The sequence below is a fragment of the Bufo bufo genome, chromosome 1 (assembly GCF_905171765.1).
Source record: "Bufo bufo chromosome 1, aBufBuf1.1, whole genome shotgun sequence".
NCBI classification, from domain to species: domain Eukaryota; kingdom Metazoa; phylum Chordata; class Amphibia; order Anura; family Bufonidae; genus Bufo; species Bufo bufo.
In genome coordinates, this window is record NC_053389.1 from 646,749,843 (window position 1) to 646,776,088 (window position 26,246).

Consider the following 26,246-nt stretch of genomic DNA (forward strand, 5'->3'; position numbering starts at 1 on the left):
TGCAAGTGCGTCCTGGAACCAAGGCTGCAGCAAGGCACCCCCAGATGCTGGTCGGGTTAATCTACCAGCAAGGCTTTTGAAGGTGTTGTGACTCTTCACAACACACTCCGGTAAGCGCATTTCTACCGTAATACTATAATCCTCTACCACTGTACTACACATTTGGTGCTGCCTCCTCTCCCCCTCCCCTCTGCTTTCCTTTAGCAGAGACATAGGGAGACAATACAGGTATGGCCTACCACGTAATTGGTTTTATGTTGCTGTACTGGTATCTGTACATAATAACCCACATGACTATCAGAGGCTACTCTTGTAATATTGACTTCAAATAATTGGCAATTTTCTGATGAATTATATATATTTTTTTGCAAATGTTTCATTATTTGTGTTGTAATACTTGATTTTTTTATGGTTTCAAATCTAGGCATTGGAGCTGCTCACTCCGCCAGTTTCAGAGAATGCTGCAGCCAGGCTTAAGGCCCATGTAAGACGAGGCACTGCCTTCTGTGAGCTGGAACTCTATGTGGAAGGTAGACTTTTTTTTCGTATTATATAAACAAAAATATATATATATATATTATTTGTGAACTGGTTGGTAGACTGTAAGGGAGAGATTTATTATCTCCTCCATCGCCTCTTTTCGGTGTAAAAAAAGATATTTGCGACTTTTTAAACACCATTTTCTCGCAAGTGGCGTTTCTGCACCACCCTCACCGCTTTCTGAAAAGGGGAAGTGGCGAGAGCCGGGCGTGGACGTTCCACCACATTTTATCTTCAGGCGCAAATGAAGATGAACTGCTGTAGATTTCATTCTGGCGCACACACTGCCAAAGATGTGCCTGAAATATGATGAGGCTGCGCCTCGTCATAAATTAGTCACATTTTCTGGCAAAGCTGGAGATTTCAAAGACCGGCATAAAACATGGGTCCTTGATGAACTTCTCCCTATGTTATCAGCATATTGGCTATGTCTTAAAAAGGTTTGTTAGATCACGAAAAACAGAACAAGTTTTGATTGGAATGACTTAAACAGGGAACTTAAAGTGGCCCTTGAAAAAAACAACTAAAAGTGGCCCCATTTTGTAGGCAGGTCCAAATTAACAGAAGGTGGGGCAACACAATTAGGGTGGGGTCAACAATACCAACCCAGCGGAACCAAATAACACAGTGTAGCACAATATACTGCCCCAAAAGCTGGCCCTCTGTGGTGGCCATCAATAGCTACCATCTTCTGTCCTCCTCCAGTTGTCTATGGAGTAGGGGGCTTAAGAGGTGAGGTGCGGGCCACAGTAGTTGAATTCAGGAGGGCATGTGCGGACACTGGCCAGGTACACGAGTATCACAGCGTTAATTACTGTTATTATGTACCCGGTCAGCGGCAGAGAGGAGGCCTTGGGTGGCCCCCTGGGCATCGGCCCACCAGGAAATTTCCCTGTAGGGTCTATGGCCAATCCACAATGCTGTTACGTACTTGTTGTGGTGGCCCCTAGTGTCCTTTCTATTTCCTCTCAGAACGGTGACCCAGTGGGTGCAGTTCTGGTGATCACACATGCTCAGTCACTCGTGAGACCACTCACCAGCACAGAACACAGACGGTTGACATTCAATCAGATGTACACTAGAGGGCACTATAACACGCATTTAACAGTAATATCTAGACCCAAGAGACTTGTTACAAATTATTCTAATTAAGGGGAACCTGTCACCTCAAAAATGCATCTACATCCCCCAGCAGTACCTCGTAGTAGCCCGCAGCCTGGTAATAATCATATGCTTCATCCTGTTGTCCGATGCTGCGTAAGTAAAAAAATTATAATTTTATTCTCCATCAGCGCTATCTTGCGGTCTGCTTGAAGTCAAGGGGGCAGCGGTTTCCTTGCTTCAAGTCAAGGTAACCGGGCCCCCTAACCGTCCCCTCTTGCCTGAGGGTGACAGCCTGCGCATTGTGCCGCTAAAACCCGGCTAACAGCGGCAGCAGCAAGAGATGGAATAGCTCATTATTACAGACTGGCCCCGCTTGCACGAGACTTGGGGAATCGCGGCCTCACTGCAGGCTGTCACTCTCAGACAAGAGGGGACGGTTAGGGGGCCCGGTTACCTTGACTTGAAGCAAGGAGACCGCTGCCCCCTTGACTTCAAGCTGGCCGGCACTATAGCGCTGATGGAGAATAAAATTGCGTTTTTTGAACTTGCACAGCATCGGACAACAGGATGAAGCATATGATTATTACCAGGCTGCGGGCTACTATGAGGTACTGCTGGGGGTGTAGATGCATTTTTGAGGTGACAGGTTCCCTTTAAACAGGTTATGTTTCTGATCTAACATTAGTAAATGTAATATTTAATCAAGTGCCAATGACATTATCCCCTATGATGACAGTGGCCTCCAGACCTGCCATGTACAAAAGCCTATTAGGCCTTCCCAGAAAGCATTAAAGGCTATGGACACCATCCGGGCAATCTTTATTTATTTATTTTTTATGATTGCATTTTACTCATTTTTGGGCTAAAAATATTTTTTTTTGCTGGACTTTATTAAAAATTTTCATCAGCGTTTGTGATTCATGCGGTTTAAAATCAGTCGATTTGCAGACTGTCTCTCCTGAGTACTTTTAGCTGATAAAAAGCTCATAGCCTTTAACCCCTTCATGTACAGCACTGGTCGAGTCTTTAAACGTGGTGCCCACGCACAAGCGCAGTGGGGGCCATAGCAACCAGGTGTCTATGTAACCCCTCAGATGCCATGGTCAAGTGTTAAAATGTCAAACATACTCCAAAATGGTATAAAAAAAAAGTACAGAGCATCCCGAAAAAAAAAAAAAAGCCCTCACGTAGCTCTGTGGACGTAACTATAAAGAACATTACGAGGGTCAGAATATGGCGATGTAAAAAAAAATTTTTTTTACCAAAGTTTTTTTTTTTTTTTTTCAGTGTTAAAACAAGAAAAACTATATAAATGTGGTATTGTTGTATTTGTACTAGGGTTGTCACAATACCAAAATTTTGATTTGATTTCGATACCATAAAAAAGTGCGACCCTCGATACCACGCGGAAAAAATAAAAAGCCAAAAAAGCTGCGTGCATTACGCATTTAATGGAACGTCCGGCCCATAATTGAACAGTCCTATCCTATTTTTTGGGGGGACAAGGTGACAAAGAAATGGCGATTTTTTTTTTTTTTTTTTTTTATTATTTATTTTTACTCTTACGGTGTTCATCGCATAGGAGAGATTTTTTTTTTATATTTTAAAAGTTTGGACTTTTCAGACATGGCGATATGTAATATGTTTATTTATTGTTTATTTATTTTACATGTAAAATTGGGAAAGGGGGTGATTTATACTTAATATATGGGTGTGTTTTTTTTATTTTTTTATTACTACTTATTTAATAACTATTTCCCCCCTTAGGGGCTAGAACCTGGCATCTTTTAATCCCTTGTCCTTTTCACCCTAGAGATCTATTAGGTCTCATGCACACGAACGTATTTTCTTTCCGTGTCCGTTCCATTTTTTTTTTTTGCGGACGAATACGGAACCAGTCATTTCAATGGGTCCGCAAAAAAAACGGAAGTTACTCTGTGTGCATTCCGTTTCCATATGTCGATATTTCCGTTCCGCCAAAAAATTAAACATGTTCTATTATTGTCCGCATTACGGACAAGGATAGTACTGTTCTATTAAGGGACAGCTGTTCCGTTCCGCAAAATACAGAATGCACACGTACGTCATCCGTATTTTTTTGCGGATCCGTTTTTTGTGGACTGCAAACTACATACGGTCGTGTGCATGAGGCCTTAGGGTGAATGGGACTTTACACTGTCCCTGCTGCCCTGTGCACACAGCAGCAGGGAGCTTACCATGGCAGCCAAGGCTTAAGTAGCGTCCTGGCTGCCATGGTAACCGATCGGAGCCCAAGGATTACACTGCTGGGGCTTTGATCGGAACTGCCACTGCACCACCAATGAGGAGGAGGGGAGGGGACCTGCTTCCTTCTCCCCTGTGCTGCTGGGGGAACGTGGCACGCACTGAGAGCAGTGCGCTCCACGTTCTCTGATACTAGGCTGCACAGTAGCTTAGTATCGGTAAAAGGCAAATCCTGGTATCGAATTGATACCGGGACAAAAGTATCAATTGTGTATCGATAATTCGATACCCGGTGCAACCCTAATTTGTACTAACCCAGAGAATAAAGTGGACATTTCAGTTTTATCTCCAAGTGAACATTGTAAAAAACGAAACCCATAAAACTGTGGCAGAATTGCTTTTTGCCAGTTCCACCCCATTTGGAAAAAAAATTCCAGCGTCCCACTACATTGTATGCAATACTAAATGGTGCCATTAGAAAGTGCAACTTGTTCTACAAAAAACCAAAACTCGTACGGATATGTGAACGAAAAAAAAAAAAAGTTATGGCTTCAAAAATTTAGGAAGTTAAAAATAAAAACGGAAAATCGTCCAGGGCTGAAGGCGTTATTAAAAGTTTTTCACTATATTACATGAACCCCAAAATGGGGCTATTGAAAAATACAACTTGTTCTGCTAAAAACAATCCCACGTATGGCTACATTGATGAAACGTCATGGCATTGCTGCATTGTAAGTGCTACCTCTCATAGAGGATTTTGGAAAGGTTTTTCATTTTAAATGCTGCAGACTCGCGCGGCTTTACCCCAATTGAATGGAGCTAAACTGCAAACGGAAATTTGCCGAGGTTTCCATCTGGACATGTCCTTCCTTGAGGTGGTTGTAGCTATTAACCATGGCCTCATTAGGTGCAGCGTGGCCTCTCATTGACAAAAATGGGAGGGAAATTCAGTTCTGCTGCCAGCGGCTTTTTGCCATGGATCCTGCTCCAAATTCCGCCGCCCAAAAACCCTGTCTGAACGGGACCTAAAGGTCAAAACAACCTGCCGTGGTGAGGGGTTAATTTGCATAGATAACAAGCCCTTTTTGCTGGACCCACTTCTGACCATACATTTCTCTAGGCTGGGCTAATGCTGGCCATATAATTCAGACAGCTTGTGAATGGAGAAAGCCGCTTGTAGACACCTCTAGTGGTGGCTTTTGGGAGAACAAAAGGATCAGGCATGTTGAATTCCAAAAGCTCAATCCTTCTTTTTTTTCTGATATCTGCTGTTGGGGCGGGGGGAGGGATAGTTGGGACCCCCCCCCATACACACCCCCATTAGATGATTTTTTAACTTTTATTCTGAAACCTGGCTCGTGTGATGGCTTCTGAATTACGTGTGACTTTTTCCATAAATCTAAATAATTGACTATTGGACATCTTTGGACACTAGCAGGCTTTTGCTCAATAGTTTTCCCTCCATCGATTCTGACCGCATCATTTCTTTACTGTATGAGTAGTCTAATGAACGCAGGAGATCTCGTGAATCCAGGAATGTATGGAAAGCCACCAAGATGTATCCTTCACCTGCTCCCCATTTTCTCCCAAAGGTCCTCTTCATCATCATTATTATTATTATTCCTTGCCTTCTGCAGATGTAAGAAATGGCTCTTCAAGGGCTTCTGACCTTGAGAAGAACAAATAAGACCATTCAATGTTTTCCTGAATAAAGCAATATTCTTTGTATCGCTTGAGAGGAGTGGGTGCAGCGGGCCGGGATCAGCACAATGAAAACTGCAGAAGTCCCCGACATAATGGGAGCAAACTCCGACCTCAGCACTTCATATAATGTGCAAAGATAAATGAAGCGCGGCATAGAGCTACCACCTTAGCTGATGATAGCTGTGAAAGAATCGCCTGCTCATCAGTGAGGAAGACCATCTCCTCCACAGTATGGCGAGGAGCGATCACGAATTCCATCGCTCGTCCCCATACAGAATCATTATTTGCTGGCAGAAGGATGTTGATTAGACGGCGATATCAATGATTTAGGTGACAGCACCAACGATCTATTGCTCAACGAGTATTTCGGTAATTGGTGGCACCTTTAAACTGGAGTTCGTTACCAGTAATCTGCAGTGTAAAGGGGCCTACACTAGAAGTAGCTGTATCCAGTCACTAGTGGACACTCAGTCTCACCTCTTTACTCTTTCTATAGCTGAAGCCGATTCCCAGGTGACAACCAACGTGACTACACGTTTTGTCGATGTTTCCAAAAATGGCTACCATGGCTAAGAAGACGAGAAACTGACAGTGATTAGTAAACCCTGGTTATTACTCGAAAAAAAATCCATTCCATACTGAGGTTGTTTCTACTGCATTTTACAAACCCCATTCAGGTGTATAGTACACGTGCCACATGTGAACATACCCTGATAGTCCTTTATGGTGTCATGGATTTATCTGGTTATGCACATGGAGGCACACTACACACAATTCTCCCCGTTATAATTAATAATACCTAAATATAATAAAAACACAAAACTCAAAGTTGGATGAAAAGGCCGCAATGCTTTATTATGGGTTACCAATAAATTACCATCAAATTATTACTCAATAAATTAGCATAAATAAATAAATTAACCATTAAAACTCCGTCCATTAACCATTAAAAACCACAATCCACTCAGCTGTAGCTGAGCGATAAATCCCACTAATAAAGCACGCGACAATACATAGAGAACATTAAACTCAAGGGAGGGAGGGCGGGCGCAGGTCACAGTCTTCTTAAACTGGCACCTCAATACAGCGGAATGCCGCAATATAAAGGTGCCAGCTTCCCGCCGTTTTCTCCCTGTCAAATCAAATTGATGGATTTCTCCCCCAGCAACCGCCGCAGCCAATCAGGAGGGTCCTGTCAAACCTGCCAAAACCGGTTTACCAGGTAAGATTTAACCTGAGGTAAATTCACCTGAAAGATAAAAAAGGGGGGGGGGGGGGAGAAAAGAGGCGCCAAATACCTACTATCTAACATTAATCCCTTATGTGTATGTGCCCCCATGTTTCCCCCAAGCTAAACGCTCTGGGGGAGGGCTCATTCATGGAGGCACACTACACACAATTCTCCCCGTTATAATTAATAATACATAGATATAATAAAAACACAAAACTCAAAGTTGGATGAAAAGGCCGCAATGCTTTATTATGGGTTACCAATAAATTACCATCAAATTATTACTCAATAAATTAGCATAAATAAATAAATTAACCATTAAAACTCCGTCCATTAACCATTAAAAACCACAATCCACTCAGCTGTAGCTGAGCTATAAATCCCACACGCCACGCCTTAAAAAGGCGAGGCCCCCCACAAGCATTGCAGCCCTTTCTCAATAGCGCCCTGCAAACCTAAATTAAAAATGTCAATTCCAATTTCGGATAAGTGCACATTGTCCGACCTAAAAAGACCTGTCTCCCAACCTTCCAAATCAATATGCCTGTAAGAGAATCCGCCTAACAGGGGCATGAATTTACACATGGCTCTATTAACCCTTTTACAAATTTTTTCACAGAATGACTGCTCTTTAAAAGACCATACCAAGCGAGGCACTATTTCAGAAAAAACCAAAACAGTGTCTGGCAGCATGCATCTCAACAGTGACAGATCCCTCTTCATTTCCCATAATAACCTACACGTCTTGATTTTAGCTAAATCGTTCCCTCCCACATGAAAAATTTGAATATTCGGATGAGGGCAACTAGTACATAACTTTTGAATCTCACCTAAAACACCGCTCCATCCCATTCCTCTAATACCCTGCCAAAAAACCTGCAAGGATGAGCCATCAAAAGATAAGTTTTCAGTATACGTTCTCTTCTCTGCTCTCTTCTGGGCCCAGAATATATACGAATGGCCCAAAATCCAAACAATTATCTGACTCCCTGAAAAGATAGAAAATAATTAAATTCTGGTTATAATAAATCAGGCCTAACATACAATCTAGCTCTATCCGAATCCCAACGACCTATCCTTCTGATGAAAGCATCATCTAACCCAAACCTAGCCGCCTCCGTTGCTGCACCAATTCTAAATGAATGTGAAGAAATTTTTAACGAACTCAGCCCAAGTGCAGCCAAGCATTTTTTAAGTACAGCACTAAATTGAAATTTAGTCAAGGGAAAACCATCCTTATGAATTAAAAAAGGAGGCGGACCAGACGGGCGAACTTCAAGCCAAGCACGAACTATGCCCACTGGACACAATGAAGAACCCACCCACTCGTTCAATCTTCTACCCCTCCCATATTGATCCGTCTTTGACCGTTTCAACAAAATTTCAACAAAACTAGCCTTTAACACCACCTCCTCCATTTTCAACCCAGAACATACTAAACGACTAGCAGACACCAATTCACTTATCCTTAACGCTGCAAAAAATGCTAAAATAAAACTAGTCCTGAAAAGTAAAACCTCAAAACTATCAAAACAAATTTCAGACAAAATTTCATATAACTTCCCCAATAACTCAACTGAAATTGGCCTCCTATTATCTACACACGAAAAATTCTTACGGTATCCTTTCATCATTTGTTTAATCGGAAAGTAAGCTGCTAACGGCTTCTTACCTGCCAACTTAAGAAAAAAGGAAATCCCTGCTATTGTTCTAGCAACTGATGAAAATGATAAGTTCCTTTTAAATAGACTAGCTACAAATAACATACCACAATCAAGGTCATCTACCACATCGGGCAATGAATTTGAAAATAAAACCCAGTCCCGCCATGCGGCTGCATACGCAGCCCATGTTTTAATAGCCACCGACTGTCTGATTGATTCTGATATCAATCCCATAATAGGTCCCAAAGATGTTGAGGGCACGGCAACCCCTCCAACTCTGCTTCTGGTGCTAGCTCCCGGAATCTGGCAAACTGGAAACGAGACAGAGAATCCGCCAAATTATTACATTTACCTTGAATATACTTCGCCTTAACCCAAATATTAAGCTTCAAGCAACAAAGCACGAAATGCCTCAGCAATTTAACTACCAATTCGCACTTAGATGATAATGTATTGATTGCAAAAACCACGCCTTTATTATCTGTATTGACTATTATCCTTTTATTCTTAAAATGACTACCCCATAAAACAATCGATACTAACACTGGAAAAAACTCTAACAAGACTATATTACGAGTCACCCCATTAATTATCCACGAAGATGGCCAGGCCTCTGCCGACCACCTGCCATCCCAATAAGCCCCGTAACCACAGCTACCAGCTGCATCTGTGACTAAACCCAGAGCATCCGACTCCACAAACTCCTCCTGCCAACAGTTTGCTCCATTAAAATTTTCTAAAAATTCAAACCACATAGCCATATCCTCTTTCAAACTCCTAGTTAGGGCTCATTCAGACGGCCGTATGCTGTCCGCAAAAATAATGAATGCTATCCGTTTTTTTGCGGATCCGCAAAAAAACGGATCTGCAAAAAAACGGATAGCATTCAGTATTTTTGCGGACCCATAGACTTCAATGGGGCCATGTCCTGATTTTCACGGACAAGTATAGGACATGTTTCATTTTTTTTGCGGATCCGCAAAAAAACGGATAGCATTCAGTATTTTTGCGGACAGCATACGGCCGTCTGAATGAGCCCTTAACCTGATATGCAAGCGGGGGGATTTAAGGCCCCGCGTCGCAAAGTAAAGACGCTTAGAAAAAACCCTTCCCATAGGAATAATTCTGCAAGCAAAATTTAATGACCCTAACAAAGACTGCATTTCTTTTAACGTGCATTTTTCTTTACACAGTAACAAGCTCAACTGTAATTTAATCTTAACTAACTTTTCTGATGACAAACGAAATTCCATATTAACTGTATCTATAACTATGCCCAAGAATTCTAAACAAGTACAGGGAAAGACTGTCTTTTCTTCTGCTATCGGTATTCCAAACCCTTCACAGACCTTTAAAAATTTAAACAATAACTCCGAACATAAACTAGAACTGCAATCACCAACAAACAAAAAATCATCTAAGTAATGTAAAACACCCCCATTTGGAACTAACGACTGTAAAACACAATTAATAAATGTTGAAAATGCTTCAAAAATAAAAACAAGATAAAGAAAACCCCATAGGCATGCATTTGTCAAAAAAGTAATTATCATCAAACTGGAATCCTAACGAATTAAATCCAGAGGGCCTCACTGGCAGCAAGCGAAAGGCTGATTTCACATCCGCCTTAGCCAGCAAGGCCCCCATCCCAAATTGTCTTACTAATGCCAAAGCGTCATCAAACGACGAATAAAAAACAGAGGACTTAGACTTATCAACCTCATCATTAAGCGAACACTCATCAGGAAATGACAAATGGTGTATAAGTCTAAATTCCCCAGAAGCCTTTTTGGGAACGACTCCCAAAGGTGAAATACGGAAATTTACAAAAGGAGGGTTGACAAAAGGCCCAGCTATTCTACCTAGTTCTAATTCTTTACACAACTTACTCCTAACTACATCTCTGAATAAACTGGCGGATTTCATATTGTCTACCCAGCAGCAGCCCTCACCTGTAAACTCAGGAACTAAAAAAACGTATTGAAAACCTTCAATTAATAATTTCGCTGCCATCTGATTAGGGTACTGCCTTAACCATGGAAGCATTTCTAAAAGCTTCACTGGGGTCGGTGCTTTTGGAAACTTGATCTCTTGTGGAAGGCTGCTGCTGGTTAGCTTGTGAGTTCCTTTTAAAACACCTCAGCATAGGATGAGTGCCACCGCAAAAAGAGCACTCATGCTTATAGCGGCAATTAGACGCCCACTTACAGGTTGCTTCATTGAATGCGAAGCATACCCCTTTCCTCAAACTAGGCTGAGGCGTATTTAATGTTCTGGGAGTAAACGCTTTCTGCGGTAACATTAGATTAACCCAAAGACCTATGTCCTTAACTCCCCATTTAAGTGACGGGTGCACCGCCAACTTCTGGCGAAACACCTCATCATATTGGTACCATGCCATACCACTAAAATTTCGGTACGCTTCAAGAATAATATCCAGGTGCTGGAAAAGGCCACTACAAAAATCAGGATGTTTTTCACCAAGAACCGCAGCATATATAAAAAATGCCTGCAGCCAATTATTGAAAGACCTTGGCATTGTACGCTTTCTCTCATCCTCATTTCTATCATCCTTCTTCTCCCGAACCACATGCTCCCTAGCAGAAGGCAACAGGGACATGATCTCAACAAATTCCAATCTCCAAATTTTTTCCTTAATACCGGGCGCTAAATGATAACCCAGGGGCGATACCTCACATACCATAGCCTCCTTCATACACATTTCATTAACACCAAAACCCTTTTCCAACACTGGTCTTGAACTCCCTGCAGCGTCACTAGTAGCAACCTGCTTCTTGTTCTTGACCCATACGTCAGACGCTGTGTGGGGCACCTGCCTGCTAGCAAACTCTGCCAGCAGCTTAACCAGCCCAGACAACAGCGTGGACTCACAGACAGACTGCACATTGAAATTCTCACCATCCACTTGCTCCTCCTGGACCATACCAGAGGCTGTCTTCATTCTTCTATGGGGGCTTGGAGGTACCTCAACCTCAGAAGGAGGGAGCCCCTCAACAAGCTGCCCCAAAACACTGCTCCTATTTGAATTTCCCGCCCTGGTCTTCTCCTGCATGACGACAGAAGCCGGCGTATCACATGACCACGTAGCTCCGCCCCCGGCCTGCGCTCCTCCTCGGCGTCTTCTCTCAGATCCACAACAGGCAGGCTGCTCTGCGCTCTGGACACATCTCTCCTGGCCGACTGGGTCCGCGTCTTCCTGCTTTCACTTGCTCTCCGTGCTCTGCTGCGACGGCGTCCCGCTTCAGAAAGGGGGGGAACGGCGCTCCCAGACTTCCTAGCTCTTTTGCAGGGAAGCGCCGAAACCTCCCCCTCCATCAGCTGACAGACCGCCGCCTCTTCCGCTGCTGTCACCGGCACTGCTGGGCTCTCCTCTTCCGGCTGCTTCTTCATAGGCGGCGCTTGGCTCAAACAGCTCCTGAGCCATTCTTCACCGCCGGCCGACTCCGCTTTCAGGATCAGCTGCCGCAGTAGCTCCTCCATGCCGACTCCAATCCGCAGGTCCAGCGCAGGTCACAGTCTTCTTAAACTGGCACCTCAATACAGCGGAATGCCGCAATATAAAGGTGCCAGCTTCCCGCCGTTTTCTCCCTGTCAAATCAAATTGATGGATTTCTCCCCCAGCAACCGCCGCAGCCAATCAGGAGGGTCCTGTCAAACCTGCCAAAACCGGTTTACCAGGTAAGATTTAACCTGAGGTAAATTCACCTGAAAGATAAAAAAAAGGGGGGGGGGGGGGAGAGAAAAGAGGCGCCAAATACCTACTATCTAACATTAACCCCTTATGTGTATGTGCCCCCATGTTTCCCCCAAGCGAAACGCTCTGGGGGAGGGCTCATTCATTCTAGCTGCCATCATCTACAGTCACGACCTTTATGCTTCACTACAATAGGTAGACCTCTGCAGATATACCAGGGACCATTTTAACTGTAAGGATACAGCCACACAGGGCAGAATTTCCGCTATGGATTTCTCACAGATTTCACCATCTGCATCACATTGGGTAAAGTACATTGACCATTGACCCAGCATATTTGTAACACCAATTCCCATCCATGTCGCTGGTACTGGAAAATGCTGTTTCATCTGCAATTCCACTGCTACAGGTGGAGACCTAACATGGCACCGTTATTAGGTTCCTGCTGGGAGATCTCTGCATCTCCCCTTCCTGGTATCCTACCCCCAAACTACGACCAGGGGCATGTCCGTCTTGGCCCAGGGAAATCTGTGTGGCCGTACCCTGTGTAAGCAGTGGCCCTGTAAGGCTACTTTCACACTAACGTTTTTTTTGCGGATCTGTCATGGATCTGCAAAAACGCTTCCGTTACAATAATACAACCGCATGCATCAGTCATGAACGGATCCGGTTGTATTATGTCTTCTATAGCCATGACGGATCAGTCTTGAAAATCAATGGAGGACGGATCCATTTTCTATTGTGCCAGATTGTGTCATAGATAACGTATCTGTCCCCCATTGACTTACATTGTGCGCCAGGACGGATCCGTTTGGCTCAGCTTCGTCAGGCGGACAGCAAAACACTACAAGCAGCGTTTTGGTGTCCGCCTTCAGCGCGGAATGGTGACTGAACGGAGGCAAACTGATGCATTCTGAGCGGATCCTTTTCCATTCAGAATGCATTAAGGCAAAACTGATCCGTTTTGGACCGCTTGTTAGAGCCCTGAACGGATCTCACAAATGGAAAGCCAAAATGCTCAGAGGCACATTGCTAACAAAAGAGATAGCAAGACAATGGGGGAGATGAATCAAAACTGGTGTAAAGGTAAACTGGCTTATTTTCCCATAGTAACCAATCAGATTGATTCTTTCATTTTCCATAGGAGCTCTGAAAAATGAAAGGTGGAATCTGATTGGCTGCTATGGGCGACTAAGCTAGTTTACTTTTACATTGATTTCCCTAAATCTCCCCCCAGGTGTTAGTACATGAGATTTTGTCACTGCTTTGTACATATAAATACTGAATGAAATGATAGAAGACTATACTGTATACCTCTGCCATACGCTGCTACAGATAGGATAGTACAGGAGATCTGACAGTTACGCTTTAAAATCGCCTGGTTTCCCAACACTATGGGGGGAATTTATCATTCCCTTTGCACCGGAAACCTGATGTTTAAGGGTACTTTCACACTTGAGGCAGAGGATTCCGGCAGGTAGTTCCGTCGCCAGTTCCGTCAAAACGTATGCAAACCGATGGCATTTGTCAGACGGATCAGGATCCTGATCCGTCTGACAAATGCATTGAAATGCCAGATCCGTCTCTCCGGTGTCATCCGGAAAAACGGATCCGGCATTTATTTTTTTCACATTTTTTGCGGTCTGAGCATGCGCAGACAGCAATGCCGGATCCGTTTTGCCGGAACACTCGGGCATTAATCCATGTCAATGGGAAAAAATGCCGGATCAGGCATTCCGGCAAGTGTTCCGGAATTTTGGACGGAGATAAAACCGTAGCATGCTGCGGTATTATCTCTGTCCTGAACAGTCAGAAAGACTGAACTGAAGACATCCTGATGCCTCCTGAACGGATTGCTCTCCATTCAGAATGCATTAGGATAAAACTGATCAGTTATTTTCTGGTATTGAGCCCCTAGGACGGAACTCAATGCCGGAAAAGAAAAACGCTAGTGTGAAAGTACCCTGAGGCCTTACTAACACCTCAGTGATTCATGGACGTGTGCCATATGTGTTCTCCTCAAACAGCACATGTATCCATTCATCTTTATGTGTGTATTCACACATCAGTGGTTTTAGCATGGGAGCATGCCTTATTTTTTTCCATGTTTATGGATCCATCATGTCCATTAGATTATAGTCTATGGAAAACATGGACTCAACGCGAACGCCATCCGTGCTTCACGGACCATTGATGGGAGATGCTATTCAGCTGTGCAGTGTCCTTGGTAACACAAATTCTTCATGGAAGTCTTCACGGAAGGCCTAACGTAGTAAATTTTGACCAAATATGTACGACTTTTTATGATTTTTTTTTCACTGCTGTCGCTGCTTTGGGAAAGTGGGCGCGGTCAGCTACGTTAATTATCTGTACACCCGATTTTATCAACTATGACTCTCAAAAGTCGGAAAAAAAGGAGCAGTCTTACACCAGTTTTGGGGGAGTTTAGTAAAAATGGAAAAGCATTTCTAGACAAAAGTTTAAAGATGCAGCATATGTAGGTGCAAACTCGGGCTGAAGAAAATGTTCAAAAATTCCCCTTGTGATAGATTGATCCCATACTTTATCAAGAACAGCGCCACCTGTTGTGTGGTGGTTGTGCTTGGTATTGCAGCTCAATCCCATTCACTTCACTCCATTAAATGAAGTGGAAACAATATCCAAATACAGTATAAGGAAGGTAATGCTTGTTGTACAATACTGTGACCAAGCGGCATTCAGACTGATTTTTATGTTCTACCTGACCTACAGGTCTACAGGACTATGAAGCTGCCCTTAAGATTGACCCTGCCAGTGTACATGTGAAGTCGGATGCTGAAAAAATAAGACTGATCATTCAAGGAACAAGTTTATCTCCCGAATAATTGGCCTTTTCATGTAGATATATACCATGTGTCCAATATATGTCCCTACTTCTTTGCTGTATGTATGTTTTTTTTCTACTAATTATTTCAGTAAATTTATACTGTTATTATGATGTTATTGTTGCGTTTCTTTCATATCTCTCCATTCATCTCTAAGGGGGTTCCGGAGACAGCTGAGCACAGCACATGGCTATTTCTGGAACTCCCATAGAGATGAATGGAGCAGCAGTTTCATTTCGGAGGGCTCCAAGGGGCCCCAGTGGTAAGTTCCCCCACCCATCTAATAGTTATCCTCTATCTTATAGAAAGGGTATAACTTGTAACACCAGAAATATCCCTTTAAATATGCATACCACACAATAAAAGTGGAACATAGAAATCAATATCACCAATAATACCGCCATACAGTGACTGTACAATAATCAGACAGCAGGTTTAGGCAGATGCTTTGCAGAGACTGTAAAAGAGAATAGTCACATGCAGAATACATGGCAATCTGAGGACCCGTCAGCTCTCCTGACATGTCAGCTTCCCCATAATACACATGTATGTACAGTAACATAGAAGATTGACGGCAGAAATACCACAAGGTCCATCTAGTCTGCCCTTACATGAGCCAAGTATTGAAAAAATTTGATTCGGCAGCTTTCGCTGAATTTAGCAAAAAAATTTGCTTCGTAAAAATGACTGGCATGAAGAGTATTTCTTTGTAAGTAGTGGGTGCAATGACGGGGAGCTGTGATAGCGCCACTCCCCGTCATTGTACCCACTACCGTCATTGTACCCCTCAGATGCCGCGTTCATACATGATCACCGCATCTGATATACATAACACGGTGTAAAATAAAAATAATCATACTTGCCTGATCCAGCCGCCGCCATCTTGATTGAAGATCTGGAGCGAAATCTCACGCAGCCCGAGATGACGTCATCATGCCAGCCGGCGTGGTGACGTCATACATCACCGCGCACGAGATTTTGTGCCAGATCTTCAAGCAAGATGGCGGCGGCCGGCCTGTCGCAAGCAAATGGATCAGGTAAGTATGATTATTTATTTTTTTTGTTTTTTTACACCATTTCAGGTTAAATCGATTCTCTACCACAAAGCACGAGAAAATTCAGCTTCACGGCAAATCAAAATTATCCTGAAATTCGGATCGAATGGACTTCGAATGACTCGACACTAGTCACTACATACATCTGTACAGTGACATACAAGTGTAGTATAGAGGTCTCATAATACATAATATATGTACGGTGACGTGTAATATAAAGGCGTCACTGCCTCTATATGTACAGTAATGTCATAATACACAGCTGGGGCATCACTACTTATCTGTGAACAGAGAAAAATCCAGCTCCAGAAGATGAATTAAAACGCTTCAATACTTTATTGGTGCTTGCACACTATGGAAAACACGCCAGTAAGATCGCTTACACGTTTCGACCGGGTATGTTCTTAATCATAGCGCGTTTTGTTTGTTTGCATTTTGTACTGTAAAGGTCTCCTAATACAAAGTAGGGGCTTCACTACATGTCCTGTAATAAAAAGGTTTCTTTTACAAGGGCACTTCTTCTTGCCAATGGTTCCCATGGTTGAGATGGGTGTGCTCTGCTGTGCCAAGCAACGGGCCTGTATCCCGTACTGGAAAGGGCCTACAGGTCTGCCAGCGCCTGTGACCTGGTCTCACGTTGTAGCTGAACTCCGCGGCTCATGAAGTATTGGGGTGATTGGGGGGGGGGGGCATTCATTCTGCAGGTTTTACCACGGAATTTTGGCATGGTCAGACACGCTGAAATTTCACCAAAAACCCTGCTGGCGTCTGCTTCCTTTCTCCCTCCCATCGATGTCAATGGAAAGCAGCGCTAAAGGCCACAGAGAGGCTGGTTAAAGGCTTTAATTAAGATGTATTATTTTTTGATAGCGGACAAGCCCTTTAAATGAGTACATATATGTTTAAAAAGCCGTACCTACAGTATATGTCCGCTCTGCTTCACTATAACATGACTGCATATATTACAGGTCTAGCAGGGGTGGACATCACATCCTATACGTGTAATAGCGGTATGCACTACTGTCATCCTCTTCTATAGGCCTCATGCACACGCACGTTGTTTTGGTCCGCATCCGAGCTGCATTTTTTGCGGCTCGGATGCGGACCCGTACACTTCAATGGGGCCACAAAAGATGAAGACAGTACTCCGTGTGCTGTCCGCATCCGTTGCTATGCTCCATGGCCGCGCAAAAAAATAAATAAAAAAAAATAGAACACGTCCTATTCTTGTCAGTTTTGCGGACAAGAATAGGCATTTCTATTATGGGTGCCTGTTCCGTAAACTGCGAAACGCACACATGCGGCATCCATTTTTTTTTTTTTTTGCGGATCTGCATTTTGAGGACCGCAAAACGCAGCACGGTCGTGTGCATGAGGCCATAAGGTGATTATTTTGGACAAACGATCCTGTGCTGGCATAACCTGAATATTACAGCCCTATGAAAGTGGCCATACATTACGTCCCATCCGCCCAGTCTACTTAGTGAAGAGCCGCCTGCTGGTATATTACCGCTATACCTAGGTTCTAATCAAAAACAAGTGGACTGGTATTGGAAGTGGTCATTTATTACACTTTACATTGGAGTCAATCTAGAGAGCGGTGTGGAAATGGTGTTCCCAGGTGGTTCAGGCGGCATTATAATGTATTGTGCAGGTTTACACAGTCGTACACCCTGCTCTTGTCCGCCACAGTGTTCAGAGAGTGATTTCTGTACATGCCACAGGTGCCCAGGTGTTCTGAAAACTGCTGGGAGACAGGGTAGTGGTAACACGGTGCCATCTCATAGGTGGGTCGCACGGCGCCATAGTCACTGGAGCTTGTTCTGAACAGGATGCTGCCCTGTCTGGCCTGGAATACACTACTGGCGGGGGTCCTGGGGTTCATGGTGCAGGAGAACACCGGGTTGCCGAGGGTCATGCAGGGAGATCCGCTATTCTCCTGCTTCTTCTCTGTGGCGGGAACAGCAGACGGTCCTGTTGAAGACATTTTCTCCACCTAAGGTATAAAATGTCTACAATTACTAAACCTCAGACAAGAATGGGCAAGAGACGTAAAGCTTTGATGAAGGGGGGGGGGAAATAAAATAAAAAATAAAAAGTTTTTTTGTTACTTTTGTGGCAATATGCATTCTGCATGTGACGACCAAATGCGTTCTAGGAACGTAGGCGTCAATGAGGTGATGCACAATGCTCTGGACATATGGAAACTGTGAGGGGGAGAACTGTGCCACGCTCCACTGGAGGCTATATTACACCGCTCCACCGTTTAACCCCTTAATGACCGCCCACCGTATTCTGACGCCTCTTATTAACAGCCTGGGCTCTTACCGCTGGGTTTTTTCTACACAGCTGGGGGTTGGAGGTTGCGCTGAGCCCAGCTGGTAACCCTTTAATTGCCATATGTAGAAAAAACTGAATAGTTGTGGCGCTCACCAGGCTTTATACACACGGGAAGCACGGATTGCGCTAGGAACCAAGCGCCGACATTCAAATAGGACGGTAAAAAGTGCAGACCTCCAGCTTCCATACAGTGAGAGCCTTTATTCTATTCTTTAGGATACAGTAAAACCGACCAGTGTATTCACATCTACGCGTTTCGGATCGATTATTCCTGATCCTTCCTCATGATCCGAAATGCGTAGATGTGAATACACTGCCGGTTTTACTGTATCCTAAAGAATAGAAATAAAGGCTGTCACTGTATGGAAGGTGGAGGTCTGCACTTTTTTCGCTTTAATTGACATAGTCCATACCACAGCATGAACAAAGGGGACTACCCCCTGCGATCGGGTCACCAGGGATCGGAGACTGGGGAAGTCATTCGCAGTCTGCCTTGAGGGCCTATCAAGGTCCCTAGGGCTCTCTGTGCAGTTAGGGCGAGATCATGGCTGCGTTGGAGGCTCCCTTCGGTTCCTCCATCGCAGATTCTGTTCAACAGACCAAATGAAATAGTCCTGCATAACAAGATTCTCAACGGAAAGTGAACGAACTTCATTGTAGTCAATGGAGTCTGTTCAGTTCGGCTATGTGCGGAGCAGAACAGTGGGAAAAACAGCGGCGATGTGAACCTGACCTAAGCCTGCTGTTGGGGGACACTAGGCCAGTTTCAGACGAGTGTGTTCACTGTGTGATTAAAATGATACCTGTCTTGTGAAAATCGGTTACAGCTTTAGGGCTCATCCACACGTCCGCGCCGCGGAACGCAACGGGCCGTCCATAATAGAAATGCCTATTCTTGTCTGCAAAACGCACAAAAATAGGACATGTTCTGCGGCTCAGATGTGGACCCAAACAACGTTCGTATGCATGAGCCCTTATTGAGAGAAAATATTTGTATGCTCTGTGCAAATAAGAGCTTCAGTGCACCGAGGGGCAGGACCTGGATATTCAGCGCACCGAGGGGCAGGACCTGGACATTCAGCGCACCGAGGGGCAGGACCTGGACATTCAGCGCACCGAGGGGCAGGACCTGGACATTCAGCGCACCGAGGGGCAGGACCTGGACATTGAGTCCCCAGAGGGGCAGGACCTGGACATTCAGTGCACTGAGGGCAGGGCCTGGACATTCAGTGCACCGAGGGGCAGGGCCTGGACATTCAGTGCACCGAGGGGCAGGACCTGGACATTCAGTGCACTGAGGGCAGGGCCTGGACATTCAGTGCACCGAGGGGCAGGACCTGGACATTCAGCGCACCGAGGGGCAGGACCTGGATATTCAGCGCACCGAGGGGCAGGACCTGGACATTCAGCGCACCGAGGGGCAGGACCTGGACATTCAGCGCACCGAGGGGCAGGACCTGGACATTCAGCGCACCGAGGGGCAGGACCTGGACATTCAGCGCACCGAGGGGCAGGACCTGGACATTGAGTCCCCAGAGGGGCAGGACCTGGACATTCAGTGCACTGAGGGCAGGGCCTGGACATTCAGTGCACCGAGGGGCAGGGCCTGGACATTCAGTGCACCGAGGGGCAGGACCTGGACATTCAGTGCACTGAGGGCAGGGCCTGGACATTCAGTGCACCGAGGGGCAGGACCTGGACATTCAGTGCACTGAGGGCAGGGCCTGGACAGTCAGTGCACCGAGGGGCAGGACCTGGACATTCAGTGCACTGAGGGGCAGGGCCTGGACATTCAGCGCACCGAGGGGCAGGGCCTGGACATTCAGCGCACCGAGGGGCAGGGCCTGGACATTCAGCGCACCGAGGGGCAGGGCCTGGACATTCAGTGCACTGAGGGCAGGACCTGGACATTCAGTGCACCGAGGGGCAGGACCTGGACATTCAGCGCACCGAGGGGCAGGGCCTGGACATTCAGCGCACCGAGGGGCGGGGCCTGGACATTCAGCGCACCGAGGGGCAGGGCCTGGACATTCAGCGCACCGAGGGGCAGGGCCTGGACATTCAGCGCACCGAGGGGCAGGGCCTGGACATTCAGCGCACCGAGGGGCAGGGCCTGGACATTCAGCGCACTGAGGGCAGGGCCTGGACATTCAGTGCACCGAGGGGCAGGGCCTGGACATTGAGTCCCCAGAGGGGCAGGACCTGGACATTCAGTGCACCGAGGGGCAGGGCCTGGACAGTCAGTGCACCGAGGGGCAGGACCTGGACATTCAGTGCACTGAGGGCAGGGCCTGGACATTCAGCGCACCGAGGGGCAGGACCTGGACATTCAGTGCACTGAGGGCAGGGCCTGGACATTCAGTGCACCGAGGGGCAGGGCCTGGACATTGAGTCCCCAGAGGGGCAGGACCTGGACATTCAGTGCACTGAGGGGCAGGACCTGGACATTGAGTCCCCAGAGGGGCAGGACCTGGACATTCAGTGCACTGAGGGCAGGGCCTGGACAGTCAGTGCACCGAGGGGCAGGACCTGGACATTCAGTGCACTGAGGGCAGGGCCTGGACATTCAGCGCACCGAGGGGCAGGACCTGGACATTCAGTGCACTGAGGGCAGGGCCTGGACATTCAGTGCACCGAGGGGCAGGGCCTGGACATTGAGTCCCCAGAGGGGCAGGACCTGGACATTCAGTGCACCGAGGGGCAGGACCTGGACATTGAGTCCCCAGAGGGGCAGGACCTGGACATTCAGTGCACTGAGGGCAGGGCCTGGACAGTCAGTGCACCGAGGGGCAGGACCTGGACATTCAGTGCACTGAGGGCAGGGCCTGGACATTCAGCGCACCGAGGGGCAGGACCTGGACATTCAGCGCACCGAGGGGCAGGGCCTGGACATTCAGCGCACAGAGGGGCAGGACCTGGACATTCAGTGCACTGAGGGCAGGGCCTGGACATTCAGTGCACCGAGGGGCAGGGCCTGGACATTGAGTCCCCAGAGGGGCAGGACCTGGACATTCAGTGCACTGAGGGCAGGGCCTGGACAGTCAGTGCACCGAGGGGCAGGACCTGGACATTCAGTGCACTGAGGGCAGGGCCTGGACATTCAGCGCACCGAGGGGCAGGACCTGGACATTCAGCGCACCGAGGGGCAGGGCCTGGACATTCAGCGCACCGAGGGGCAGGGCCTGGACATTCAGCGCACCGAGGGGCAGGACCTGGACATTCAGCGCACTGAGGGGCAGGACCTGGACATTCAGTGCACCTCGGGTTCTCCAGTGCTGTCCTTGCCCGTCGGTGCACTTAAAGGGATTTTCCCATCTCAGACAATGGGGGCATATTGCTAGGATATACCTTTAATCCCTCTTTTGTATAAAGAGTAAAAGTGTTTTTCTCTAGGGAATTCCACAACTGAATTTTACAAGACCGGTATCCTTTTAATCAGCAGGATCAACTCTAGAAGATAGTTTACCTGATTTAATGGGGTTGATCCTGTTGATAGGTGCTCTGTCACCACATACCACTAAACACAACCATCAGCCTGTATCAAAAAGGAAAAAAGTGCATTAGACTACGTTCACATGTCCAGCATGCCTGATCCAGCACAAATGCCAGCTGTCGGCTAGACAGCCTTTTTTTTGTCCGTCCGAAACCCGACATTTAAGCCGGAAACTATCTGGATCACTGCTGGACCCCATTATAATCAGTGGTGAAATGTACAACATACCTTTAGAATCCACTGTCAACCGCACATCTAGAGAAATCCTGATGACGTGTCCTGTTTGTGGCAGTCGAAGATTCAAGCGAGACCTCATGCAGACGACCATATTTTTGGTCTGCATCCGATCCATGTTTTTTGCGAGTCGCATGTTGACCGCATCAGTATGTCTGTTCCGCCATTTTGCAAAAAAGATAGAACATGTCCTATTCTCTGATTGGCGGACAAGAATAGCCATTTTTACAACAGTGCGAGGCGGGATGCACACCGCCGCTATCTGAGTTTTGTGGATCAGCGGTTTACGGATTGAAAAATGCATACGGTCATTTGTATGAGGTCTGGATGGAAGCTGAGCCCCTGTACATTGGCACGCGGTGGACAGAACGCATCACTTCTGGCTCCTTCCACCAGTGCCCACTGCCAACAGCTGATGGTGAGAGTGCTGTGTCCTGACCACTGCCAATCTGATACTGATGACCAACCCTCAGGTCATCAGTATCAAACAGCTAGAGTACCCCTTTAACTTGGTTACATCTTGTATAGAAGACGATGTGGCATTTTGGTCTAGTTTCATGGCACCCACTAGTGGTGGGCAGAGGTGACTTTTTTGGTACTTGCATATCATAAAGATGGCTAAACAGCCCAATTCCGCCCATTGCCCTAAGAATCGCAGACACACAGGAGCTCCATTGTGTCCCTAGAAATAAGACTCCACTTACGGTTTTAGTTCCAGATCTAAAAGGCAAAAATAAGTGTTCCCAATGATAACCTACCTCGTCGGAGCACTTTTGTGGGTAAGTCCTACCAAGCGCCACCAGACTTTACGATCTGCGCTGTGTGCACCTCTGTTGCTATAGCAACCGTGCCGGCTCGGCGTCCCCACCTTCAGACACCGCCCCTTTGTTGACAACTAAAACTTGGCCGCTGTGTACTCCGGGAAATGTAGTTTACTAGGAGCGCTGCCGCTCTGAGAAGACCACGTGGTAAACTACAGCTCCCAGCATCCAGCGCCTGCCGCCCCGCCCCCCCTGTTAGCCAGCTGCTTCTAGTCATCTGCCAGCGCTGTTATTTTGCAGAGACGTCACTTGGGGACTGGAAGTGACAGTTACCGAGCAGCAGGCGGAGGAGCGCCGTCCATGTAAACACCAGGAGTGGGGGTCCCCAGGGCCTGCCTCCGCTTCAGCGGTAAATGCGGGGTGTTGGGGTTACGGTCGGACAGGGGACGTAGTGGCCGCTTGTTGTCCCCGGCAGTGTCAGCTGATGCAAGCGATAGTCCTAGGGACTGCCGTCATATGGAAGGGACGAGCGCGCTCCTCCATATGCTGCGGAACCGCACGTCTACCGCCACCGTTTTCAGAATACTGCAGAAATCATATGACAGGCGTACAAGATGTGTCTGGGGTATGTTCACACTGCAGGCTTTGTTCAGGTTTTTTGTTGCAGTTTCTGAAGGCCAAAGTCTGGATCATGATAAGAGAGTAAGTATGAAGGACAGATGTTACTTTCCCTCTTTTTTAAAATTTTTATCCACTTCTGGTGTTGGCATCAAAAACTGCATCAGAAAACCTGCAGGTGTGAATATCCCTCAGCTACTTTCACACTTGCGTTTGGTGCGGATCCGTCATGGACCTGCACAGACGGATCCGTTCAGATAATACAACCGTCTGCATCTGTTCAGAACGGATCTGTTTGTATTATCTGTAACATAGTCAAGACGGATCCGGTTGTATTATGTCTTCTGTAGTCAAGACGCATCCGTCATTAACTCCATTGAAAGTCAATGGGGACGGATCCGTTCAGATAGTACAACCATCTGCATCCGTTCAGAACAGATCCGGTTGTATTATCTGTAACATAGCCAAGACGGATCCGGTTGTATTATCTGTAACATAGCCAAGACGGATCCGGTTGTATTATCTGTAACATAGCCAAGGCGGATCCGGTTGTATTATGTCTTCTATAGTCAAGACGCATCCGTCATTAACTCCATTGAAAGGCAATTGGGGACGGATCCGTTTTTCTCTGAAACAGTCTGGCACAATAGAAAACGGATCCGTCCCCCATTGACTTTCAATGGTGTTCAAGACGGATCCGTCATGGCTATAGAAGACATGATACAACCGGATCCGTTCATGACGGATGCATGCGGTTGTGTTATTGTACCGGAAGCGTTTTTGCAGATCCATGACAGATCCGCCAAAAAACACTAGTGTGAAAGTAGCCTTACATTGTGTGTCAGAACGGATCCGTTTGGCTCAGTTTCATCAGACGGACACCAAAATGCTGCAAGCGGAATGAAGACGGAACGGAGGCAAACTGATGCATTCTGAGCGGATCCTTATCCATGCGGAATGCATTAAGGGCAGAACTGATCCGTTTTGGACCGCTTGTGAGAGCCCTGAACGGATCTTACAAACGGAAACCAAAACGCGAGTTTCTGTTGACAAATTGAAATCTGCAGCCCAGAAATGAATAGGTTTTCAGACACCTGTTCACATGTATAGGACAGTTTCTGCATGGATTTCCAGCAGCACGGCATGAATAAGCATAAGGTCACTTTCAGCCAGAGGATTGGTCCTATTACATGACAATATGGCTGATCATCATGTGGGTCCGTAGCAGTGCGAACTGACTGGATTTCTGCCTCCTAAAAAATCTGTCATGTGAACGCAGCCTTAGGGCTCTTCCACAACATTGCATGCAGGACTTTCCTGTCTGTGAACAGAGCCTCCAGCGCATGTGAACAGAGCCTCCAGCGCATGTGAACAGAGCCTCCAGCGCATGTGAACAGAGCCTCCAGCGCATGTGAACAGAGCCTTATGGTTCATTTGAATACACAGGCTGCTATAAAAACCACTACAGGCTCAGACTGGGGCAGCGGTCCATAGCAACCAATCAGGATACAGCTCTCATCTCTCCAAAGCAGGCTGGAATATGAGATCTGGAGTCTGATTGGCTGTCACATACATGAGGCCCACAGTGTACCATGTACATAATTCTTATACAGGGGTGCTATGGAGTGTGACACTAAGCACAGAGATGTGTACCCGACCCAAAGGAATACACTTCTTCTTGCCCTGCAGTGAACCATATACAGTATATGTTGTGTGGGTGACATATGTGTGTCGCACACAATGCTAGTTAGTATGTCTGGCTCAGTGGTGAAGGGCCAAGATGGCTGCCTCCCGGCAACATTTAACACAACGCTTCAGAAGAGGCATGTTACTTGGAAGCAGATTTGATTGGGGTTTCATAGACGTCAATGAGGAAGCCGAGAAACTTCAACCAAATACTCCACCAGGTTAAATATCTGCCACCAAAAACAACTTGTTTTCAGCGACTAATCTGCCACTGATTTTTCTGTGTGAACTTCGCCTTACATGCCACTTCTAAAGCAATTTTCAAATCAGCTACTGAAAAAACCTCTACCATTACACTGTGTGCACAAAGTGGAGTTTCTAACATTAAAGGGGTATTCCGGTTGGTTAAAGTTGGCCCCTATCCACAAGATAGGGGCCAACTATTAGATCATTAGGGGTCCTACTGCTGGGACCCCCACCGATCACGAGAATGGGGGCCCCGTACCCCCTGCAGCTCCCCTGAAATGACCGGAGCGGCTGGTCACACATGCTTATGGCCGCTCTGTTTATTTCTATGGGCGTTCCGGAGATACAACGCCACTCTGGTCATTTCAGAGGAGCTGATTGATGAGGGTCCAGTGGTCGGCCCCACTCCGAATTTTAACCAACGTGAATGCCCTCTTAAAGTCAATGGGAAAACTGTTGGTGAGTTTTGGTTTTGGATATAGCAGCTGAAAATGCCCGTCTTCCTCCTCTGAATTAGTGGCAGATTTTAGCTGTGTGCGTGCACATACTTTTATGCTCCAGGCTCTTCGCTATGGTGACTTCCCTCGTTTTCGCCTCGTTAGGGCCCGTTCACACGACCATATAGTCGCCGTGCCCGTGCTGCGGTCTGCAATGCATGGGCAGCAGCCATGTGCACTCCATGCTGTGAATGGGGACCCATTGACTTGAATTGGTGCACGATCCGCAAAATACTGCAAAAGATAGGACATGGCCAGTGCTCGTGTATTG

General features: G+C 46.5%; 2 protein-coding genes across 5 annotated transcripts in view; both read left to right on the plus strand.

Annotated features, from left to right (window-relative positions):
• Positions 1 to 15,098, plus strand: part of DNAAF4 (dynein axonemal assembly factor 4) — a 42,103-nt gene extending 27,005 nt beyond the window's left edge. For both annotated transcript variants that reach the window (XM_040413917.1, XM_040413918.1), the window contains exons 8-9: positions 425 to 530; positions 14,933 to 15,098. In XM_040413917.1, the coding sequence (XP_040269851.1) occupies positions 425 to 530; positions 14,933 to 15,045 (219 nt within the window). In that variant the 3' untranslated portion in view covers positions 15,046 to 15,098. The remainder of the gene's footprint in view (positions 1 to 424; positions 531 to 14,932) is intronic.
• Positions 15,099 to 23,191: 8,093 nt separating this feature from the next.
• CCPG1 (cell cycle progression 1) overlaps positions 23,192 to 26,246 on the plus strand; it is a 41,859-nt gene continuing 38,804 nt past the window's right edge. For all 3 annotated transcript variants that reach the window (XM_040413921.1, XM_040413919.1, XM_040413920.1), the window contains exon 1: positions 23,192 to 23,337. The gene's annotated coding sequence lies outside the window, so the exon portion shown is untranslated. The remainder of the gene's footprint in view (positions 23,338 to 26,246) is intronic.